General features: G+C 41.1%; 1 protein-coding gene across 1 annotated transcript; it reads left to right on the top strand.

The window, feature by feature from the left end:
* Nucleotides 1–1,403: 1,403 nt before the first annotated feature.
* Nucleotides 1,404–23,206, top strand: si:ch211-201o1.1 (NACHT, LRR and PYD domains-containing protein 12). The gene is made up of 13 exons (XM_056762578.1): nucleotides 1,404–1,449; nucleotides 1,745–1,825; nucleotides 7,610–7,720; nucleotides 8,735–8,845; nucleotides 8,958–9,036; nucleotides 17,412–17,631; nucleotides 17,732–19,493; nucleotides 19,945–20,118; nucleotides 20,484–20,657; nucleotides 20,727–20,894; nucleotides 21,033–21,197; nucleotides 21,491–21,537; nucleotides 21,646–23,206. Exons 2-13 carry the CDS (start codon nucleotides 1,764–1,766, stop codon nucleotides 22,164–22,166), a joined length of 3,594 nt encoding a protein of 1,197 aa, XP_056618556.1. The 5' UTR covers nucleotides 1,404–1,449; nucleotides 1,745–1,763; the 3' UTR covers nucleotides 22,167–23,206.
* Nucleotides 23,207–25,438: the final 2,232 nt, after the last annotated feature.

Genomic DNA, 25,438 nt, shown 5'->3' with positions numbered 1-25,438 from the left:
ATAGATAATCTAGTGTGACAATTACCTGCCAATGGGGCAAATTGTCACAAGTGCACATTCTCTATTCAACAGTCTACAATCCATACTGAGATAAGATATGAAAATGTAATGACAACAAATTATGTGCCCAAGACGTCCTTCTTTCATTTGGTATAACATTTATACCGTTATGATTTATTGTGCTCAGTAAATGTTAGACAGTGTGAAAAGTGTGACAAAATGCCCCACTCTCCCCCTACCTTACGTTTTGTTATTTCTTTAGTCGGGGCTTTTATATCATGTGACTGTTTGATACATGTTTCGGTTCGTGCTGCGCGAGTGAGCGTCTGTTCATTTTCTGCATGTTCACTGCTTTGGAGCACTGGTGGCGCAGGTATTTGCTCGGTGTAGCGTGTTTTGTTTAACATTTTATTTAACATTTTATTTGGTTGATTTTTTTTATTTTTTATAGGGATTCGTTTTAGTTTTACCTTTAGCCTCGATTACAATTCGGGAGGCAGTAAGTAACTTCAACCCTCGTTGCACGAGCTGGAAGTTTTGTTTGTCTTTATTAGTTATGTACATTTTGGTAATATAGTGACTGTTAAGTTTCTTTCTTATGCTTTGTTACAGGAGACAAGGGCCAGGGCAGGAAGCCAGTCAGTGTTAGCCGGTGTGGTGGGTTCCTAGTCACAGAGTGCTTTGCCTTGACAATTTCTTCCAGTGTGTGTGTGTGCGCGCAGTGAGACTTTTGCCCCTGGTGTTAGGTGTGTGCTACCTAAATTGGAGGCTTGTTGCTACCTACCCCTGATGACCTTGTTCTCCTTAGCGTGGGCATGTGTAAGCGTGGAGTTGGGAACTATTGGCTGTTAATGTTACCCAACCATCCTTTTAATTATTTATTTCCATATTGAATAACATGTGTAGACTTGTGTACATATGTGTACATAAACATAGTAATTAACATTGCCCTTGTCTACTGTAGGCATATGCAGTATGTAGGCAATTATTATTTGGGTTTATTTAGGGACACAGGAATGTTAAATGAAATATTGTAAATACAGGTGCAAAGGTTTGGTACAGTAAAGGTATAGTGGAATCAGGGGGACTTTGAATCTAAAAGCTACAACATTATGATTCTTTCTTGAATAGTCTTATTTTGCCTTCGTTAAAAAGAACATTTAACATAATGTTTACATATAATTTTCAGAGTGATAAACAAAACGTTAAACACATCACATGTGACCGGTTCAGTTAATAATATAGTAATAATAATAGTTTTTGCATGGTGAGGTATACGCACTTAGAATCAAACCTTTACATGACTCCCCCCACAAATCCTCAACACCAATAAGCTGTGTTGTATCATTCAAATGCCGTTTGTTTTGCCCCGCCTATGTATAATTTCTGCTGCGACATTTTCAGAAAAATGAAAGTGAAAGTGTGAATTGGACATATATTTGGCGTTGCGTAAGTATGAACAAAAGAAACGAATTATTTACAAAAAAATGTTGATCTTACAATACTTTTTTGTCGTTATGTATCTAATTGACCAACAAATGTACATTTTTAAATGAATTAAAATGTAATCGTAAATGAAAGACTTCTTCCAATGGGTTGACGTGGCTACTTCGAGAACGATTTTTCGGTAGCTGCGTTTAACCAACTTGGAATACAGTTTAAAAGGATCCATCGGTATAAATGCGGTAATATTTTTGTTTGACTGGTGCTGCGTGCATTAAAATAAGATATTGTGTGTTCACAGGAATCGTAGCTGAGTCTCAATGAGTACCTCTGGAGAGCGTGGAGGCGGATATAGTCCGGAAGAGGACATTCATTCTGACCTGTAAGGACAACAACAAAATCACTTTTTTATTTTTATTAAATTGACTGGTCAATTTAGTGTTATTACAATACATTTGTACAAAACTCTACTTTTTAAGAGAGTTTAAAGTATGTTTCTAGTAATATGTTGTCCGTTCAAAGGAAGTAAAACAACTTTGTTACACCCCAGCTAACATTTTCTGGTTCCCAGAACGTTCCCCCAACGTTCATTTTCTTTTGTCAGTGATTTTTTAGGGATTACCATAATGGTGAAGGGTAAAGGTTTTACTTAGGTTGGGGACGAGCACATGTCATTTTTGCATGTATCCAAATTTGTAATCTGCAAATGGTCACGCAGCAAACTATCTGGTCCTTCCTGCTATCACCGTAGATTAGGCCTAAATCTTGCTTTCATCACTGAAGCATTCACATTTTATTGGTTCAAAACAAATTATTTATATTCAACTGAAATTAATTAAAATGAGTTGATAAACTTAAATTGGATGAATTGTCCGGACAACTAAATCTTAGTTAAAAATAAATAAATCATGAATTAAAATAACCATTGACTTCAACACAATATACAGGATTCAAATCTGATATTTATGGAAAGAAGAATAAACATTTAATTATATGCAGGCTAACAATATTCTTTATAGTAAAGCGCGGCTCCTGTTAAGATATAACAATTAAAAAACCCTGAGCTTCAGTCCTTACAGCATGGTCTGTTGATTTAGATGTGTCAAATCAATCGAAAATCATGAAAATATAAGTTTACTCTCAAATCTATACGTTTTTTAAATGAAATTTTAAATAAAAAACCTAAACTAATGTGTTAATGGGTAATGTTAAACAAAATTAAATTAAATTTTTTAAATGACTGTAGTGCGCGGGTGGGGGGCAGAACGGAGATTGTGCGTGGTCGAGTGCACATACATACAATAACAGACATTAGCTTAACTAGTTTGTTATTTTCAGCCATAAAATAACACATTTATTAATTTATTAAGTCATTGACGTTTACCAGTTTTGACAAGTTTTACCATAAAAAAATAGCCATCGTGGAACGTTATTTTCTGGTTGCAAAAAAATTTAACCTTAAAATAACAATTATAATAAAATAAAAGTTATTTTTGGCTTCCCAAAAAGTTCCAAAAACTAAAGTTAGGGGAACGTTGTGTACTTTACAAGGTAGTAGATTCCAGTAGCAGCTCCTCGCGAAAAATGTAGGTGGGGTACATTCTGGGTTGTATTATAGGATATAATTTTAAAGGACCCATTCTTTGGCTGTTTTCGAAGCTTTGATTATGTTGAGTATGTTTGTTTAACAATGGATGTTCATGTTTATAGTTACGAAAAACGCTTTATATTTCACATATTTAAAGTCTACTGTTCACTGCTGTCCCTCTTCTCACAAAAAGATCAGATTTTTCAGGTTTCTAGAAAATTCCACCTTATGAAACCCTCGTGGGTGCCCTTCTCAAAAGCATCGTTAGCCAACTATGTTTGCAAGTTCCGTCATTCCAGCATAGTTTATCGATTTAAGTGTTTCCCGCAAACATCTTTTCAACAATCCATTGCAAACAGCATAGCAAAGTTGTGTGGTTGGAACTACAGGTCTACAGCTGTGATTAGAAGCATAGTTGCTTTTTATTATGACATGTAGACTTACATGCATCAAGCCTTTGAACAACCTAAGCAAGCAACTTGCAGTACATTCTATATCCATAATTCGAAATACAAACAATGTGTATATATATATTATATCTTTTAGTTAAAGAAAATACAAAAGCTGTTTTTGGGAAACTACGTATGCGTACGGAAATACGTGCACTAGGACCCTGGGGAATCCCTGATAACAAAATCAGCCCTTAAATGCAATGTATGTTATTTACAGCAATAATTTAACATTAAATTGATCTGAATGTATTTATAAGTAGACGTCATTACTCCACCTGTATGGCGTCATCAATTAGATTGCTGAACCAACTTGATTCAAACGATTGATCTCCGACAGAGTTAATAAGATATCGGGAAACAGTCATAACTACATTGTTAATTTCCCGGAAGATGCCCCACCCACACCATATCCGCAAGCTTCTGCTTTTCAGGCTGTTGTGATTGGTCGGTGACCCTCTCAGTGCACGTGTATTCATAAGGGGTGGCTCTTGGCAATAAACAGTAACAATGGGGTCAACTTCACTTCATCCGTTAAAAACATGTGGATCGATCGAAGTGTAATGAAGGTCAGCTAGTGCATGTGCAAACGTCAATCTTTATTAGAGATCGCAATTTTTTCCTGCTATGGCAAAGAAAATGCTTTCTCTCAACAGGTTTTGGTCTGGCTTTTGTTGAAACTAGTAACTTTTTATTAGAACATATTATTGCTCCTATTTTATATATCGCTTATTGCTCCCTGAGCTCTCTGTAAGTTGCTTTGGATAAAGACGCCTGGTAAATGACTAAATGTAAATGACACCGGACCGTTTGGAGTGTGTCTGGTTATATTGACACTAATATCAAAGCGTTACATTTACCTTTTTATATGGGGCATGTGAATTGAATATAAATAATGCTAACATAGTAACATACAGAGGTGGAAAGTAACAAATTACGTGAGATGTTTGTTGTGTACTTATACTTAATTGAGAATTGTGTGAGGTATTGTACTTCATTATATTTTAGATCACTTCCGTTAATGAGTAAAAAAATTATGAAAACATTGCAAGGAAAAAACGTGACCGGAAATTACTGGGCGCGAGTTTGAGTTTGAGTTTGCGTCAATATACCAGAAGACCGATCGTGATGGATAGGTTAAACTTCGGTATAGTTTACCTGTACTAAGTTGAAACCCTGACAGGGTTATGGACGCAGTGCAAACTAGCATCTTATAAAAATCCTAAGGTGAAATAATGTAGAGGTAAAATAAACAATATTTTTTTCATAAAGCTTGTACCCTTGTTGCATTGGAAACTAATAAGAAGTTTGAACTCTATAGTAAAAGTCAAAACGACATTTTTAAAATTGCCTCACTTAACCAGTCTTTGACCAAAAACTGCAGATACTTATCACACGGAGTCAACGCTTGGGATTCATGTTTCTTGTTAAAGAGTACCTAGCCTGAGATCATGAAAATGACATTTCATCCAGTCTGTTATGTTGCCGTGCTTGAAAGTTAGCTGCCTGCCAAGTTGTAAGTCCGAAGGTGAATAAATAACAAAGTTATTTGCTTGTAAAAATGGGAGTCGACTCTTAATCACACAAACGAGACGTGGAATAGTTCACCCGCATATCTACGTCACTACACATAGTCCCAGCATACGTTTTGCTGAGACTGCCGCGAAAACTTATCTCTCCTCCCACAAACCTGTGAACCTGTAAGTGTGACTTCATTTTTGTCTTAACTTCAAGCAATATTTTCGTACCTTATATCTGCGTTTAGCTAATGAATATAACGCTAACATCAGCATGTACCGTTATTTCTGGGGTGTTACAGTTTGATTATCTTACTATTAATTTTGCATTTTGACACATGTACACCTATATAGATATATTTGGATGAAACTACAATAATTTTTCTTAACGTCGACTTTCTGAAATGCTCTGTTTACCATGACAACACACAGTTAAGACGAAATAATAGTATTACTAACGTATTAACAGTATTTTAAGAAAAACATTTTTTTTTCATTGATGAGCAAAAGCACAACATGCATATTGTTACACTGGGAGTTTTTATGACAAGAGTTGTCACTTGCCTCTGACAAACATCCTTCTCCAGTCGTGGTGGAGTTTGTTGTGGATTAGCGTCTTCTGATGCTTCCTAGTCAGACTCAGGCTCAAACTGGTACTGTAAAATTGTCGCCATCTCTAGCTACAGATATAATATAAATGACATCCAACCACATGTAAACCGTAATCCTGTAATGATGGTAGGCGTTCCATTTGCGACAAATGATGAACGCGTTTGACCAATCACAACAGACTACGCCATCTGACCAATCACATGAAACGAGGTTAGCGGGTAGGAGGGGCCTAGATGGATGAATCGGGGAACGAATCATTTGAGAGTCAGTCAAGAAGTAAGGTACGAATAACTGCCTATTATTTCGACATTATAGTGTTTCTACACATTTTATTTACATAAAGTTGTTGTTGGCCACTCCATAAACCAAAGTAGGTCCTTAAAACCATATGCTACCTACTCCTTAACTGCGATCAACGGCAAACATGTTACCATGGTAACGATCAGGTTACATTGATTATTTATTAAGAAAATAAGGCTTACAATCTTTTCTAAGGCTTAATTTTGCTTCTGAAGAAAATATTTATTGATTTAAGAATTGTTTGTTAATATTTCTGGAAAACAAGGCAAAAAATCTCTATTTGTTGCAGTGCACTTGTATCCCGTTTTAATACAGGTAGCTACATCTAAATATTAAAAAGCTCAATATTTTTTTCACTCATTTCAGCAAGTGAAACCCACATATATAGAGTCATAACAAAAAGAGTGAAATATTTAAAGTCTATATTTATTACAAGCCAAGTCCTGCTGGAAAATGAAATCAGTATCTCCATAAAGCTTATCAGAATGAAGTGCTCTAAAATGTCCTGGTACATGGCTGCGTTGACTGTGGACTTCAGAAAACACAGTGGACCACAGTGGAAGTAAATTTTGCATTTCATTTTGAAATCAAGGTCCCAGAGTCTGGAGGAAGGGTGGTGAGGCACATAATCCATGTTGCTAGCCAGTGTGAAGTTTCCACAGTCAGTGATGATTTTGGCTGCCATGTCATCTGAGTGCAAAGAAATGAACATACTTTTCAGAAGCCTGAAATTTCTGATTAAAATATCCTTTTTTTATTGATCTTATGTAATATTCTGAGACACTGAATTTTGGGTATCCATTATTTGTAAATCATAATCATCAAAATTTCAAGAAATAATGGCTTAAAATATTTCACTCTGTGTAATGAATCTATATAATATATGGGTTTCACTTTCTGAAATGAATTACACAAAATATTGACATATTTCAGGATATTCTAATATTTTGAGATGTACCTGTATTTAAAATTAGGCACTATGACTAATGTTGGTGTTGCACAAAACAGAAGATTTCTCCCTCTCGCTTTTAAAGAGTAACTAAGTAACTTTTACTTTGAGTAAATTTTAAACAAGCTACTATTTACTTTTACTTGAGTAGATTTTGTGACTGGAAACATTACTTGTACTCAAATAGAATTTCATCAAAGTAGTAGTACTTGTACTTGAGTATAATATTCTTTCACTTTTTCCACCTCTGGTAACATATATGAGATTATAAATGATTACATCAAATTGTATCGTTTTGGTATGTGTTATGTGTTATGTTTTGTGTTATGTTTTGGTAAAAAGAACTATAATGCTATCTAAATTGTCAAATCATAATTTCCAATAATTTGCTCAGAAGGTAATTACCGTGTGATCATCCAGTCAGGCTTTTTTTCTGAGAACAACAAATGTATTACACTCTCACAATCCCACTTTTAAATAGTTCACTGCTCCTTAACTCCAGTAAGGTTATTTAAGTTTCTCCTATACTGTAAACGCTTTGAAAAAGAGAAAATACTTTTTATTATATTTTATTATAAAATATATATGCAAAATCACATACAATCTTTCTTTTTAAGAATATTAACCAATAAATTCCTAATCCAAGTGAAATATAGACAGGTTTAGAAATATAGAATATATAAGTTAGCCTGAAAAAGACAAACAGAAGAAAATAAATCTGCTTGCAAATACTTTGATTTTTTATCCTCAGAACTGAACAAGCGCGATCAGACTCGCCTACATCACAGTTGTCTCTGAAGAGTGGCCAATCACTTCCTCAACCAATCCATTTCAGCAATGAAACACAGAGAACAACAGAAAGGTATACTTTTTAATTGCTAACAATAGAAGAAGTGCTGTAATGAGTTACACAAAGGAAGACAATACCTGTGAAGAGAGAAAAATGAGTTAGATTTTTTTACAGCAAAAGTTAGCATGTTTCTGTCAAGTGTTGCTGAAATTGATAAGTTTTAAGATGTTTCTTGAAGGACATAACTGATCATAATTTCCAATAATTTGCTCAGGAGGTAATTACCGTGTGATCACCCTGTCAGGGTTTATTTTGAGAACAACAAATGTATTACACTCTCACACTTTTGCATAGTTCACTGCTCCTTAACTGCAATACGGTTATTTAAGTATCTCCTATAATGTAAATGCTTTGAAAAAGAGAAAATGCTTTTTATTATATTTTATTATAAAATATATATGCAAGATCACATACAATCTTTCTTTTTAAGAATATTAACCAATAAATTCCTAATCCAAGTGAAATATAGACAGGTTTTGAAATATAGAATATATAAGTTAGCCTGAAAAGATCACAGTTGTCTCTGAAGAGTGGCCGATCACTTCCTCAACCAATCCATTGGTTGAATTGGTTGATCAGATAGAATTGGTTGAACTGGAAATGGTTGAATTGGTTGATCAGATAGAATTGTAAAAATAGTTCCAGGCAGGGATAGCAAAGGAGAATGATCGGGAGATTGATCTTGTGCCCTTCTGCACCATGGGACTTTAAGTTTGGGATGTGAACCAATGGAGCAGAGTGCCTGTGATTCCCAGTGATGAAAGGTTGTTTATTAGGATCTGGTGATTTACTGTATCAAAGGCTGCACATAGATTGAGCAGGAGAAGAACAGAGTAAACCACCTTAGACTGTCATAGCACCTCAGTCACAGAAAGCAGAGCAGTCTCAGTAGAGTGGTTGCTTTTGAAGCCTGAAGAAGCAAAGATAAGTATTGAGATATTTGATATGAAATGAAATGTAGACCAAAAAGTAAAATAAACATTCTTGTTTGCGAGAAGAAAACATTCTTTGTGTTTTTCTCCTTAGAACTAAAGAGAAGAGATCAGACTCTCCTACATCACAATTGTCTCTAGCGAGTGACCAGTCACTTCCTCAACCAATTCACTTCGGCAATAAAACTCAGAGAACTATTGAAAGGTATAATTAAACATTCACTAGGTAAAATGAAAATGTATTTATATATATGTAATGTATATATAAATATAATTTACAAAACAAGAAACGTTTTGATGTTATATTTTTATCACAGTCACGATCATAAAGAAGATGAAAAGTCAAACAAGAGATCGGGCTCACATGCAGCACGTCGCATCACAAGAACCTTACAGGTAAATTCTGTATTACTGTTTAACTCTTAGAAAGATGCAGAAGACAACAAACTTTACTGCACAATCAGAATTGTCTCTGAAGAGTGACCAGTCACTTCTTCAACCAATTCACTTCGGCAATGAAGCACAAAGAGAAAGGTTTGACGTAAACAACCTTTTGCGAATGTTACCTGACCAAGTATCATGGAAGCAGACAGTGCCCAGACCTGATCCAGGAGTTTGTCAGTTGCACAACAGGGCTTTGGAGCTGTTCTGTAAGACTGACAAGATGCACATATAGAATGTCTGTGCTGGACAAGATCAATGCGATCACAGCAAATTGTGAGAAACAACAGAAATTGTGGTTACACACAATTTACTTAAAAACAATGTGATTATAACTTTATTATCATTTCACAAAGCAGCTTCTTAATAATATGATGAATTGCAGATGTATTATTTCCAAAATATTTGACCAAATACAGACAATGAAAAATCATTTTATTTTAAGTCAGCATCTTGTCCATAGTTTGGGTCAGGCCAAAAAATAACATTAGCATCACATAACTCTGCATTTCAGATAATTTAAATTCTTTAAAACGTATTTAAAACTGCGGTTAACGCAGATGAAACGGTGGTAGTTGACTTTTCGTTGGTCTCTCGACATTGTGTCAATCCAACAGATGGGGTTTGACTTGAGAACCTATCATCTTCTGACTAGATTTGAAAATACCAATGAAAGTGGCAAATAAAATTTGCATGTGGGACTCTGCCCCGGAAAATCCCGGATATCCGGGTATAAAAGGGAGACGGCGTGCTGCATTCATTCACCTTTTGTTCTTTGGAGCCTTCGATCTGATGATCTTAAAAGTGATCCACACTGATCTTCTAAAATCTGCTAGATTCTTACGAAGTGGTGCAGTGGAGTGTTCCTTTGTGCACTGACTTCCCCTGGGCATCTCGGAGGTCTCCGCTGTTCTCGTGGGTGCAACACATTTAATCCAGGAGGGTGACAGAGACGATGTCTGCCTCAAGTGCTTGGGTGTCCAGCACGTTGATGTAGCCTTCGTGGATACGTCCTGCCCGCACTGCGGGTGGATGGTAATCCAGACAGGTGGCTGTGTTTTTATGGACCCAGCCATCACCTCGTCTTCTTCCCGTTCCTTGACAACAGCAGCTACAGCCCTGCCGTCCGCTACGGCGAACGGCGAGGGTAATATGGGGATTATCGTGACTGTTAATTCATCATCTACAGGCTTGCAGACCGTTCGCGCCCCGTCTTGCTAGTCTGGCCATTCCCCAGATGCAGTCCCACTGCGTCTTTTTCCTCAGCCTCATATTAGAAACAGTTGTTGATGATGATATGTCCATTGCAGCATTGGAGGGTGACTTACTGGCATCCGACCCCGACAAATCCTTGGAGCTCCCTCCCTCTGAAGGTCGAGCCGTGCGTCCAAGCCGTGCCCAGCCCCGGTGCCATTCTTCCCGGAAGTGCATGAGGAACTATGTAAGACCTGGAATGCCCCCTTCTTGGCGCGCTCTTACTTCTCTTGATGGTGGGGCAGCTAAGGGCTACATATATGTGCCCTAGGTGGAGCGTGCCGCCACAGTGCAACTCTGCTCACAGACGGTGGCCTCCTGGAGAGGGTGAACTAGACTCCCGTCTAAAGCGTGTAAGTTTTTGGCATCTCTGGTGTCGAAGGCTTACACTGCTGCGGGCCAAGCTGCCTCCTCTCTCCAAGCAATGGCCATCCTGCAGGTCCACCAGGCCCCCATCAGTTCCCCAATACAAGTTGAGGAGGAGACCTGTGATAAACAGCCGCTGCGAAAGTAGAAGCGGCCCTGATGGGAGGACCCCAGGGAGATCAAAACAGGATTGGCCACGACCCCACCCATTCCATCGCTGGTCGGTCGGTCTGGGATGGTCCCTGCCCCGTGCCAACACCTGCTGGGCCCCTCTCAATTCGCTGCGTTGAGCTGCATCATCAGCGGGAAGGTAAGTCAGCAGAGCCGATCACCTCCCCGGGGCCCTCCCCACTACGAGGGATCCACACTCCCGAAATCAAACCATCCCCGGGGGGTCGATGAAGCCGATAGAATCCCTAGTCCCTGGTCCCTGTCTAGAGCTTCCCAAACCGTTATGGTGGCTTGGGAACCTCCTAGGCTATGGCTAGTGATCCTCCTAGGCTATGCGATCCAATTCGCCAGACTTCCGCCCAAGTTTTAAGGCATCCTCTCCACCTCAGTCAGAGACACGGATGCTCTGATAGACATATGCAGCGCTGTGGGTTGGGCTATGGCCAACGACTTTGCGAGGACTTTGCGTTGTCGGCTGAGTCTCACATGGTACCAGCAGGACGTCTTCTCGCTGTAAGAGAAACAAGGCCTTTGTCTGTGACAGCCTGTGGCATGGGCCTCCCACCTTTCCAAAGCTCTGGGACCCCTACCTCTCCACTGGACAGTTACAATTTCTCGCTAGTGCACACGTCTGACATGCCCAAACAGTCAGTGTCACTTTGCTAGAGATTGTGACACGGCAGAGGGCCGTGGAATTTTTCATAGGAACCCCATTTGTCGGTTCGACCAAATTTCAAGACACCGACAGAAAGGGAACGTCTTTGTTATGGATATTACCTATGTTCCCTGATGGAGGGAACAAGACATTGTGTCCTTCATACCACAATACCTGCCGCCCACTGCAGCAGTCGAGAAATGCTCTCAGGCTCCTCAGGACAAAATGTGAATGAATGCAGCACGGCGTCTCCCTTTTATACCAGGATATCCCGGGCGGAGACCGGCATGAAAATGTCATTCGCCAATTTATCAATCTGCCTTTTCAAATTGTAAACGGGTTTGTTGCTTTGGGAAGAAGGAAACCGGATCAGCGTGGCTGGTAAGAATCTCTTTATTCTTAGCATATAAAAACACAAAGCAAAAAGAAACTATATTTGATTATGGCCTCCTGGCACATAAGGTTTCTTTCTAGATCGTCGGTATGCGTCCTCTCGTAGCCTTCGTATCCTCAGCCAAGCTCTCTCTCTCTCGATCCTACCCTCGTGCTGACTTTTATGATCTTCTCGCCAATCACTGTAATCACAGACAGGTGATTACAATCGGCCTTTGACCTACTTATTTCCCGCCGATTTCCTGTCTCTCTCTCCAGACTTTGCTAGACCACGCCCCCTTGCCACACAAATCTAGTCAGAAAATGATATGTTCTCAAGTCAAACCCCATCTCTCGGTTCGACACAACGTCACATTCCCTCCATCATAGAACAGAAGTAACATCTGTAACCAAGACGTTTTTCATACAGATTAAAAAAAATGATTATAGAAAGTGTTGACATTCTTGCATAAAATACATAAGGAAACTGCCCATAGACTAGATATTGCTTCATATATTTTCACATGCAGGAATTTGTTTAACTGTTCATTTGCATCCAGCAATAATTGTGGTTTTACTGTAGTTCAGAGAAATATAAACTTTTAATCAAAGCTCTTAGATCTCTGGACTCCAGATATGGTAAATTTCCTTCTGTTGTTTAATAGTAACTTTATCATATGTGACCCTGGACAACAAAACGTCTCGGTTACGTATTTTACCTCAGTTCCCTGATGGAGGGAACGAGACGTTGTGTCGAGAACAACAGATGGGGTTCGCCCTTGAGAACCAATCAACTCTGACTACTATAGAAAAGCCCAATGAAATTTTGCGTATAAAATTTGCATGCCGGTCTCCGCCGCATTGCCGAGTGCAGCATTCATTTACCTCTTGTTCTGAAGAGCCAGAGAGCCTCTCACAACTGCAACAGATATGTGTTTGTGGCATAAGGGACACAACGCCTCGTTCCCTCCATCAGGGAACTGAGGTTACATACGTAACCAAGACATTCCCTTTCTGTCGGTCTCTCGATGTTGTGTCGAGAACGACAGATGGGGTTACCTATGGAAACAGCACAACGCTGTATCGCGTCACAATCTCTAGCGAATCGATGGTAACAGGCCTGGGAAGCTTTCGCGAAACTGTAACCTTCCAGTGTGGTGGTCGGGGGGTTCCAGAGCTTTCTTGGAGAAATATGGGTACAGCCCTGACCTGTAACCTTTCACGGACGGGGCCTAAGCTCTCTACTGGCGAGAGGCCGTCCGGCTCGGGTTTACACCAGCTAAGCGCAACTCTTAATCAGAGTAGCGCTGCAGAGGCCACCTCCTACACGCGGGGAGGAACATGGTGGATATAGGTATGGTCTCGTCTTTGGAGGAGAACGCATGGAACTTGCGGACTGGGTAGTTAACCGCGAGGTGGAGGTCCACCTGGGGAAGCTCATGAGTTACCGAGAGGGGGAACCGTTCTCATGAGGATATATCAGACGGAACAGCCCACGGGGGGTGCTACAGCGTCCGGTAGCACTAGGTCCGGTTAGAGCTATCTGTGATAGTTCGTATGGTGTCCCGGCCTAAGAGGGAAGGCTGCTCTGCCCAGCCAACCCCCAGGGGGTGCTTGCTTAGTGATGGAAGGAATGCCTGTTCTTAACCAGTGTTTGGGTAAGAAGGAAGGTTCGTGAGGTACCAGTTTCTTAGCCATGTGTTTGGGTAAGAAAAAAGGTAGATAGCACTCTGACCCAACCTCTTGGAGGGTGGGAAGGTGCTTCGCAGGCATACGCCCTCCCGGATGCCATTCCTAGATGACGCCACGCAGGACGTAGGCTGACACCGGGTTTACGCGGAGGTTGTAAAACCTTGCGAAGGTGTTGGGCGTAGCCCAACCCGCAGCTCTACAAATCTCTGCTAGAGACGCGCCCATGAAGTGGCTATAACCCGTGTGGAGTGAGCCGTAACCACCAATGGACATGGGAGATTCCGCGACCGGTATGCCGTCATGACGGCATCCACGATCCAGTGCGCTAATCTCTGCTAGGAGAAAGCCTTCCCCTTCTGCTGTCCTCCAAAACAGACACAGAGCTGATCAGAGCTCCTAAAGCTCTGCGCGCAGTCCAAGTAGAGGCACAGTGCGCGTAATGGACACAACATGGATCGGGTTGGGTCTTCCTCCCGGATGGGGAGCGCCTGCAAGTTCACCACTTGGTCCCGGAAGGGAGTAGTGGGAACTTTGGGCACGTATCCGGGCCTGGGTCTCAGGATAACATGAGAGTTACCCGGGCCGAGTTCAAGGCAATCTGGGGACACAGAGAATGCTTGGAGGTCCCCTACCCTCTTGAAGGAGGCGAGCGCCACCAGAAGGGCCGTCTTACTCGTTAGGTGAGGAAGATCGGAACTTTCGAGGGGCTCGAAGGGGGGCCCAGCTAGGCCCCCCAGGACCACATTAAGGTCCCAAGAGGGTATGGAGCGGAGACGAGGCGGATTCCGCCTTCTCGCGCCCCTTAGGAAGCTGATGACCAGGTTGTGCTACCCTAGATATTTTCCATCCACTGAGTCGTGATGAGAGGCAATTGCGGATACATACACTTTCAGTGTGGAAAAGGAGATGTTAGTCTCCAATCTCTGTTGTAGGAAGGACAACACGATCCCGATCGAACATCTCATTGTGACAGACACCAGGATGAGAAGAGGCACCATTTGTAGGCGTATAACCGCCTAGTGGATGGGGCCCTTGCCTGTGCAATGGTTTCAGCCACAGAGGGGTGTCACCTGCTCAGGATCTCCTCGTCCCGTCCAGGGACCAGACATGGAGGTTCCAGAGGTCTGGCCTGGGATGCCAGAACTTGCCCATCCCATGAGAGAGCAAGTCCTCTGTCAGGGGAATGGGCCAGAGGGGAGTTTTTGTCAAGAGCATTAGCTCCGAGAACCAAGTGCGGTTGGGCCAGTATGGATGAACCAGTAACACTTGTTGCTCCTCTTCCCTGACATTGCACAGAGTCTGTGGCTCACTGGGGGGAAGGCGTACCTCGCTTTTCCAGCGGCCAGCTGTGCACCAGGGCATTCGTGGTGAGGGGGGCCTCGGTCAGGGAGTAACAAAGCGGACAATGGGTGGTGTCGTGAGAGGCATAGAGGTCTATCTGTGACTGTCCGAACAGCACCCAAATGAGCTGGACTGCGCGGGGGTGATGTCGGCACTCTCCCCAAGGCGTATACTGACAAGAGAGCGCGTCGGCTGTCTTGTGCATTTCGCCTGGGATGTGTGTGGCTCGCAGGGAACGGATCACCTGCTGACTCCACAGGAGGAGGCGTCGGGCAAGTTCTGTTAGCTGTCGTGAGCGTACGCAACCCTGGCAATTGATGTACGCTACGGCTGTCGTGCTGTCCAGGAGCCCAGCACGTGCTGGCCCTGCACTAGAGGCCGTAGCCTTCTCAGCGCAAGCAGCACAGCCCACAACTCTAGACAATTGATATGCCAGCGCAGACAGAGCCCTGTCCCGTGCCCCACCCCTGCAGCGGGGCGTCCGTCGTCACCACGACGCGCCTTGTAACCTGCCCGAGGGGAACCCCAGCTTGGAGGAAGGTCATGGAAGACCAAGGGGTTAGGGTGTGTCTGCAGCAAGGCGTTACCACCATGCGCCTGCTGCCAATGTGCAACGCTGTCCTCGGAACTTGACTCTGTAGCCAGTGTTGAAGCTGTCTCATGTGCATCAATCCGAGAGATATTACTCCGGCAGAGGACACCATGTGTCCCAGGAGCCTCTGAAATTGTTTCAGGGGGACAGCCGACTGCCTGAAGTGTTCCAGGCAGTTCAACACTGACTGGGCGCGTGCTGCGCACCTGAAATCCCAATCGATCTAGATGCCGGAGCACAAGGTCCCTCTGTGTACACAACAGATCTTGCGAGTGTGCCAAGATAAGCCAGTCGTCAATGTAGTTTAGTACCCGCACACCTTTTTCCTGAAGGGAAGAAAGGGCGGCTTCCACGATCTTCGTGAAGACCCGTGGAGACAGGGATAGATCGAAAGGGAGGACTCTGTACTGATATGCCCGGCCCTCGAACACGAACCGTAGGAACGGCTGGTGTCGAGGGAGGATCGAGATAGGAAAGTAAGCGTCCTTCAGGTCGATTGCTACAAACCAATCCTGAAAACTGATAGATGTCAGGATGCGCCTTGGCGTGAGCATCCTGAACGGCAGCTTGTGAATGTGCTTGTTCATGGTACGCAGATCTAGAATTGGGCGCAACCCTCCGTCTTTTTTGGGAACAATGAAGTACGGGCTGTAAAACCCGCTGAACATCATGGCTTGAGGGACAGACTCAATTGCCTGTTTCGCCTGAAGGGTGGAGGCCTCTGCCAGAAGTACGGAGGCGTCCCTGCCTCTGAGAGAGGGGGAGATGATGCCCCAAAACTTGGGACAGACCGTCCGCATCAGCCACCGAGACAGTATTGGCAACTTTTCCCAGGCTCCCAGGGACTGTGCCAGAGGGACCCATATCACTAACGCTGCTAACGTGGTCGGGCATCAGGGCCGTAGCCACAGATGTCACAGCCCGGGTAGCAGACGAAATGGTGGCTGGTTCCCGGAGGAAGACAGCCAACCGTGACTACAACTTCTTTATGACAATCTGCCCGCAGTGCGGGCAAGATGTGTCAAAGAATGCTGCTTCAGCCTGTTGGACGCCCAGACACCTAACGCAGCGATCGTGTCCGTCCCCCTCCTCGATGAGGGTGCCGCAACCAAGAGAAAAGCAGGAAATGCCGCGCTGTAGAGTGATCAGTCCTGAAAAGGACTTTTTGGAAAAATACACCACTGGAACCGCTGAGACGCCCAGGGTAAGGTCGCTGCAGGTAGGTCCGAGATCCGGCAGTGTCGTTGTAGAGGAATTCTTCGAATTCGGAGTTGTACTCATGAGCGATGGCTCTGAAGAACAAAAGGTAAATGATTGCTGCAAGCCGGCTTCCTTTTATACCGGACATCCGGGGACGGAGACGGGCATGCAAATTTCATTCGCCAAATTTCATTTGCCTTTTCTATAGTAGTCAGAGTTGATTAGTTCTCAAGGGCGAACCCCATCTGTCGTTTTTGACACAACGTCGAAACACCGACTGAAAGGGAACCAGTCTTGTGGGTTAATTTTTTGAAATTAAGATTTTTATATAATCTGAAAACTGAATAAATAAGATTTATATTTCAATTGATATATGAGTGGTTAGAATATGACAATATTTGGCTGTTTTTGTTTTTTTTGAAAATTGTCCTTGATGTTGTTAATCAGGGGCACTGTTGTAGTCCATCCACTCACAAAAAATGAAAGTTTTCATATATTTCAGGTAGGAAATATACAAAATATCTTCATGGAACCTGATGTTTATTTTGTATCCTTATGATTTTTTGCTTAAAAGAAAAATGAATAATTCTGACCCATACAATGTATTTTTGACTTTTACTTAAAATGTTTCTGTGCTATTTAAGACTGGTTTTGTGATCCAGGGTCACATATGACCTTTTTTTCCAGGTATCTAATGTACCAGACAGTCAATGTCTGCTCCATCGTTTTGTGGACAACATGAGGACAGATGTCTTCAAAGCCTTTAGAAGAGACCTATGTGAGCAATATCCAGGATGCTTCGGGAGTCATCCAGATGAGTTAACCATCTCTGATGTTACTGAGAAAATGGTGCAGAGCTTTGGAGGAGAAGGAGCATGGAGGATCACTCATTACTTTTTAGAAAATTGTAATAAAACACACTGTTTATTTAGCTATATATTTAGCGTTGCTTGTTTGTTTTTTGACTGCAAAACCAATCACTCCATGCAATCTTTACTTCCATCTAGGTAATCCTATTGAAAAAATCACAGAAGCCAATAAAGCAAACCTGAAGCAAAGATGTCATCAGATAAATGAAGGGAATACATCTCGTGCTAAACAAAGTTTGTTAAGTGAGATCCATACAAATCTTTACATCACTGAAGGTGGAAGTGGACAGATAAATACTGAGCATGAGGTGTTAAGGAATGAGGTGATTTCACAAAGCAGAACTGCTCAAGAAACTCAGTTAACATGTAATGACATCTTCAAGACACTGCCAGGAGAAAATAAACTAGTCAGAACAGTTTTGACAATGGGGATTGTTGGAATTGGAAAGAATGTTTCAGTGAAGAAGTTTATTTTGGACTGGACAGATGGAAAAGCAAACCAAGACATTGAAATCATCATTCATCTACCATTTCAGGAACTTAACCGAAGAAAGTGCAACTGTAGTCTTCAACAACTCATTCATCAATATGATCCTGAATTAAGAGAAGGAGATGTTCAAAAAATGAAAGTGTTGTTTATTCTTGATGGATTAGAGGTCTGTCAGTATCCTCTTGATTTCCAAAACAATGATCACTGCTCTGATATAAATGATGAAACGTCTGTTGATGTGCTGCTTACAAACCTGATCAAGGGGAATCTGCTTCCTTCTGCTCTTCTCTGGATAACCACAAGACCATCATCAGCCTATCGGATTCCTCCTGAGTGTGTCCATCGAGTCACAGAGATTCATGGGTTCAATGACTGTCAGAAAGAAGAATATTTAAGAAAGAAAATCAAAGACCAGAAACAGGCGAGTGACATCATCACTCACATCAAATCATGTAGAAGTCTTTACATCATGTGCCACATGCCAATATTCTGCTGGATTACAGCCACTGTGCTAGAAAACATGTTGAGTAACGGAAACTCTGATAAAAAACCCAAAACTCTGACAGAGATGTTCACTCACTTCCTCCTCATTCAAATCAGTCTGAAGCATAAGAAGTTCAATGGAACGAACATAGAAAATCCAAAGAAACTCTCTGAGTCAGACACAACGTTGATTCTGAAACTGGGAGAACTGGCTTTCCAACAGCTGCAGAAGGAGAGTAGTACATTCACTGAAGATGACCTGAAAAACTGTGGCGTCGATGTCAGTAAAGTCTCTCAGTACTCAATGTGCACAGAGATTTTCAGAGAGGAGTTGGGCTTGTACACAGACAAGATCTACAGCTTTGTGCATCTGATCCTTCAGGAATATCTTGCAGCACTCTATGCTCACTTTGCATGTGTTAATGATGGTAAAAATGTTCTTGTCCAAAGTGAACTTAAGTCAAGTCTTTCAGCTGTTCATCAGAGCGCAGTGAACAATGCTTTAGGAAGTAAAAATGGACACCTGGATCTCTTTCTGCGCTTTCTTCTGGGTCTTTCAGTTGAACCCAACCAAAGTCTTCTGAAAGACTTCAGGAAAAGCAGTTTAACTGAATCCTGCACAAATAAAAACATGATAGACGTTATAAAAGAGAAGATCAAACAGGAAGCAGCACCAGAGAGAATCATCAATCTGTTTCATTGTTTAAGTGAACTGAATGACAACTCTTTTGTGAGATCCGTTCAGTCCGCAATGAAATCAGGAACACTCTTAGGGAGTGAGCTGGACCCAGAGCAGTGGTCCGCACTGGCTTATGTCTTACTCACATCTGGAGAGGAGTTAGAGGAGTTTGACATGAAGAAGTTTCACACGTCAACAGCAAACCAGCTCAGACTGCTTCCAGTACTCAAGATCTGCAAAATTGCCAGGTCAGTTTATTTTTATTGTTTCCACATACATTAAATAACTCATAAAATGTGCAGTCTGGTATAGTGATTTATGTAAAACATTTTTGTCCACTTTGTTCTTTGAAGTTATAATTCATTATTGAACTGCATGGTTTGCATAAATTCTCACAAAAAGAGAAATGAGACAGGTCAAGATACTTAAACAATAATGGATCATTTGTTTGTAAAATAAAAGTAAACCATTGCTTTTTGTTCCCTGCCAACATTTAGAAAAGTTTTCAAAGTTTGGCAGCATTTTTTTATTTTTTTGTACAAAACTTAACATATTTTCCTCTATATGAACATACATTTATTAAAAAAAAACATTAAAACCTGGTAAAAAAATGATGTTGGGGAGGCATAATGGACATAGTAAAGGGATAGATAAGGTTAGAATAACAGAATGTGTCAAAAATGTGTCTCTTCCATACAGGTTGGATTGCTGTAATCTCTCTGTTGAGTCCTGTAAGAGAGTGGCCTCAGCTTTCCAGACAGTGAACTCACCTCTGAGAGAACTGATTCTAAACAACAATAAACTCAGCAAGTCCGGAGTGAACTTACTCTTGTCTGGACTCTGCAGTCCACACTGTCAACTACAGAAGTTAGGGTAAGTAGTCACTATGTGCTTTAATTTAGAAAGATTATTATTTATATGCCGTAGCCTACATAATAATAGGACTGCATCTTTTAACAAAATCTCCATTCTGGATTCCATCTGGTTTTCTGTCATGAATAGAACTCTCAAGAACAAATCCAATAAGGTCTGATTTATTTATTTAGAAATCGCAAAGACCGGCCTCAACAATTGACAATTTATAGAAGAAGAAAATAAGACTGCAAGGATTTATTTTCAGAAATTTAAAGTTTACAAAAAGGATAAAAGGAAATCATATAACTATTTCAATAGATAGTTAATTTTAATACATTTAGTATTTAGTATTATAGTAAATTGTAATATTTTTTTTATTTCAGGCTGGCTGGCTGTGATTTCCCTTCAGAGTCTTGCAAAAATGTTGCCACAGTTCTCAAATCCACAAACTCATCTCTAACAGAACTGAATCTAAGCTACAACAGAATAAGCGATGATGGAGTGAACGATCTTTGTACTGGATTGATGAGTCCAAATTGTAGACTTAAGATACTAAAGTAAGAACTGTCAACTTGTGACCATTTAGTTTTTTTGGCTAAATTGGTCTAACAGAGTTCTTTTAACAGATTAAAGCGGTGTGAACTCACAGAGTCTTGCTGTGAGAAGCTGGCATCAGTTTTGACACTGTCACACCTGATTGATTTACAACTGAAATGCAATGACCTGAAGGATTCAGGTGTGGAAAAGCTCTCAGTTGGACTGGCGGCTCCACAATGTAAAATCGAGAGACTTGGGTAAGTGAATTTACAATGATTTGATTATTTATACTTCAAATGAATTAATATTAATTTAATTTAAATAGTATTTAAATTATTTGATATTACCATTTACCATTTAAAGCAATTTTTATAACCTTTTAAAATTGTCTTCAGATTGTCAGGTTGTATGATCACAGAAAAGGGCTGCAGTTCTCTGGCTTTGGCTCTGAACTCAAACCCTGATCATCTGGGAGATCTTGATCTGAGCTACAACCACCCTGGAGACTCAGAGATGAAACTGCGCACCGCTAAACAACAGGATCCAGACTTTAAACTGGAGTATGTGCTCTTGGCTTGTTATAGTTGTGTTAAAAGGAAAATGTCCTATTACTTGCAGCATGTAGATGCCAAAATAAGCAAACCAAATGCATTGTGAATGAAGCTTGTTAAATCGTGTGACTTTGCTACATGTTCCTGCAGACTGCCATTAATAGAGTCACATTACCTTTTCAAGAGATTCCAGAGTACTAAAACTTTCCAATAATAGAAAAAGATTTCCTGTTTATTCTGTATGCACGTCCTTTTGCAAATATTGGTACTTGTATGGTAATGAGTGTTTATATTTGTCACAGTCTTGAAAATGGAGGAGAGTGCCGGATGAAACCAGGTCTTAAAAAATGTAGGTGTCTTTATGTGCAAGATATTGTGCAGATCATACTAAAGAAAAGAGTCCTTCAGTTTAAAACCATTAATCTAATGACACCAAATTCCTTGTTTTTTTTTCCAGATGCCTGTTGGCCTACAGTGGATCCAGACTTAATAAACAGACGCCTCTTACTGTCTGACGATAACCGGAGTGTGTCAGAAAGTAGAGTGGAACAACCATATCCTGACCATCCTAACAGATACCGACTCTATCCTCAGGCTTTGTGCAAAGAGCCTATAAGAGAGCGCTGTTACTTTGAGTTGAAGTGTAAGGGTGGAGTTATTGTGGGTGTGGCCTATAAGAGCCAAGATCGAACACAAACAATAATGGGAGTTAATAACAAGTTCCCCAGTCTTCACTGTCTGAATGGTAATCTGAAACTATGGCAAAATAATGAGAGTACATGCGCGTTCCCAAAAACTGCCATGTCTAGCAGAATAGCAGTTTATGTAGACTGGGCAGCCGGCAGTTTGACATATTACAGCATTTGTAATGATACACTCATTCACCTGCACACACACCACACCACATTCACAGATGAATTATTTGCAGGGTTCTTTCTTATGCCTGATTCCTCTGTCACTCTTTGGAAGGGACCGTGAGTGAACAGTGTAACAGACTTTAGATGCTAGAAGCACAGGTTGATAGTTCCCCCATACATATTATTGTAAGTCAAAAGTAGCTTTAATTAGTTTTGAGTGGTTGTAATAAGATTGTATAAATGTGCCTTAGAAATAACATTACTGGGCTGCATCCTGAAACAACACAATGATATGCAAACCTTTTTTAATATGTCACGTGCACATGGTTTTCAATTGAGACAGGTCGAGTGTGCATTTAAGTCTGGGAGTAGTCTAACGCCTTGTCTGTGAAACCAGGCCTATATTTTACATTATAATATGTTTATATGCATTGACTGTGTCATAAATATGACAAATATTCTCCATTTAAATGATCTGTACCAACCTTCAATTCATGTAGTCATAGACGTACACAGCATTAAGAGATTTGTAGAATGAAGTATAACGTATAATGGCAATATATATAATAATGAGCTGAATTTTTATGTATGAAAACTGTTCAAAAAATTCTAAACTGATTTGTATTGATCAGAATATAATCAGTGGTTCTAAAAATTGCAAAAAATAACAAACATTCAATTTTCTATGTTTTGTTAATTTTGTTTCATTGTACAATATTTTTACACTTCTATTTAGTACTCTATACTGCATGTGTGTTTACACTCTGCTCCCTGTCGGAGCTTGTCATGGCCAGTAAGCCGTCAAGCCTGCTCCTTCCCCTTAGCCTCCAAAGCACACTTTATGCACTGAGCCTCTTTGTGCCATAGCTGGATCAGCTCCAGTTCTGACCATGACTACTTCAGCTCTGCCCTGATGTCAGGAGTCTACACTGCCTGCTTTCTTTAACTTACACTACAGTCAACTTCACCATGGTCCACAGCCACACCAGTGCACCCTTGGTCACCTGTTTGTCCAGGACTATGGGCACCTGCCTCTATCATGTCCCTTTGACCTGGCTCACTCACCATCTCCGCCCCTGGACTAGAGTTATCGTGTTCTTTTTGTGTTTTTAAACCAGTATGTAGAAATACAGAGTAAATAAACAGATATCATACATTAAATGATTGTCATACTTATTCCGTTCCAAGTAAATTATAAATATTTAAAATGCTAATGGGAACAAATTGATGCAGTGGCTTGTGAAATAGTGTATTTACTGTATCACTTTTTGCATGTCCAGTCCAAGTGTCACAGTAAAAGGGAATCACAAGATGTTCAAACCAGCATCAAGACTCCAGTCTTTCGCCAGTCCTTTTTACCACATTTTTAGAACCCCGACATTACATATGCCATGGCATAAACCCTTAAAGAAATTACACATCGGCACAATTAAAATATCTAACCTTAATAATTGCCCTGTATTTGGTGAAAGCACAATCATACAGTAGTGGGGGGAAACTGCTAAAACCAGCACAAGCTTGGCTGGTCATAGTTGGTTTAGGATGGAAGTAGCCTACAGTAGTACAGAACTTAAAACTGGTAAGATAATTTGTTTGACTTTTATCAGCACTGCAACCTTCATGATGGCATCATACTGCAAGCAAAAGTTTTGCTTGCGGCAAGGCTTAGGGCAATAAAAACCTTGGCCCAGGCACTTAGTTGGCTTTACATTTACATATATATTTGTGAATTTGGCAAATACTTTTATCCAAAGCAACTTAGAGTGCATTTAGTCAATACATGTCTTTAGTATGTGTGTTCCCTGCAACCGAACCAACAACCTTTGCGTGATTAGCGCACTGCTCTAACTGAGCTACAGAGGAACAGCTTTAACCAGGGTCCTATTCTGAGCAATAGTAAACCTGCCAGCGGAGCGGAGATCTTAAATACTTCGACTGCAGCAATCTAGTTTCTATTTGCTTGTGTATTTGTTTGCTTTATTGTGCTTGACAAGGGTATATAAATTAAATAGGCCTACATGAATACAGATAACTGATTGATAATATTTTAATAACAACCTTTAGCCCATTGTTGATTAAATATGATACTCGATTTGATTACTAAATGTATACGAGGGCTGTGTTAAAAAAACTTGGCAATGTTTATGTGTGAATGACCAGTGGACCTGGAAAAGCTACATTTGACATTTTACTATCTTTTCAAATTTCCTTATGTAGATTAATCAGCCTATTGAATGAACTATTGAATAGGACAAAGCTTTTTAACTAGTTTGCATCTTTGCTAAGGAGCTGTAAAGAAAACACACCATGAAAGTCATATCCCATTCTATTATTGGACTATGATATATGTATTCTCTTTTTTGAAAGTTAACTTGTGTACCAGACAGTCAATCTCAGCTCCTTCCTATTGTGGCCAACATGCGTATAGGACTTCAAATCCTTTAAAACAGACCTAAGTGAGCAATACCCAAAATCTTTGCGTAGTCATCCGGAGGAATTTACTATCACTGGTGTTGCAGAGAAATTAGTGGAGAGCTTTGGAGGAGGATCACATTTTAACTTCTGCAAAACGGTTTGGCTGCTACTTCATTTATCTATTAATTCAAACCCATGGGGTTCAAAATTACTCACTCCATTTACACATCTACTTTTATTTAGTTAATCCTCTTAAAAAAAAAAAAAAAATCACAGAAGCCAATAAAGTAAACCTGAAGCAGAAATGTCAGCAGATAAATGAAGGTAATTCATCTCATGCTAAGCAAAGTTTTTTAAATGAGATCACACAGATCTTTACATTACTCAGAGTGCAAGTGGACTGAAAAATACTGAGCATGAGGTGTTAAGGAATGAACTGATTTCACAAAGAAAAACTAGACCAGATCAGACAGAGGCGCCGTCTAGAGGCGTGTAGCCGCCAAGTAGATGGGGCCCTAGCCTGGGTGATGGTCTCTGCGGTAGAGGGGGAGTAGCCATCTCAGGATCTTCTCGTCCCATCTAGAAACCAGACATGGGTGTTCCAGAGGTCTGATCTAGGATGCCAGAACGTGTCCTTCCCCTGAGAGAGCAGGTCCTCTCTCAGGGGAAATGGTTCAGAGGGAGTCGCTGTCCAGAGCATCAACTCTGAAGCCAAGTGTGGTTAGACCAGTGCGGTGTAACCAATAACACTTGGTGCTCCTCTTCCCTGACCTTGCACAGTGTCTGAGGCTCCTGGGGGGGGAGGTGTGCTTCCGCCCATCCCGCGGTCAGCTGTGCGCCAGGGCATCCGTGCCGAGGTGGGCCTCGGTCAGGGAGTACCAAAGCGGACAATCGGTGGTGTCGTGGGAGGCAAAAAGGTCTATCTGTGCCTGTCCGAACAGCACCCAAATGAGCTGGACTGGGGGCGAAGTCCCCACT

Source organism: Triplophysa dalaica, chromosome 12 (assembly GCF_015846415.1).
Source record: "Triplophysa dalaica isolate WHDGS20190420 chromosome 12, ASM1584641v1, whole genome shotgun sequence".
Lineage (NCBI taxonomy): Eukaryota > Metazoa > Chordata > Actinopteri > Cypriniformes > Nemacheilidae > Triplophysa > Triplophysa dalaica.
The sequence above is the reverse complement of the archived record's forward strand: the minus strand, read 5'-3'. Positions and strand labels throughout refer to the sequence as shown.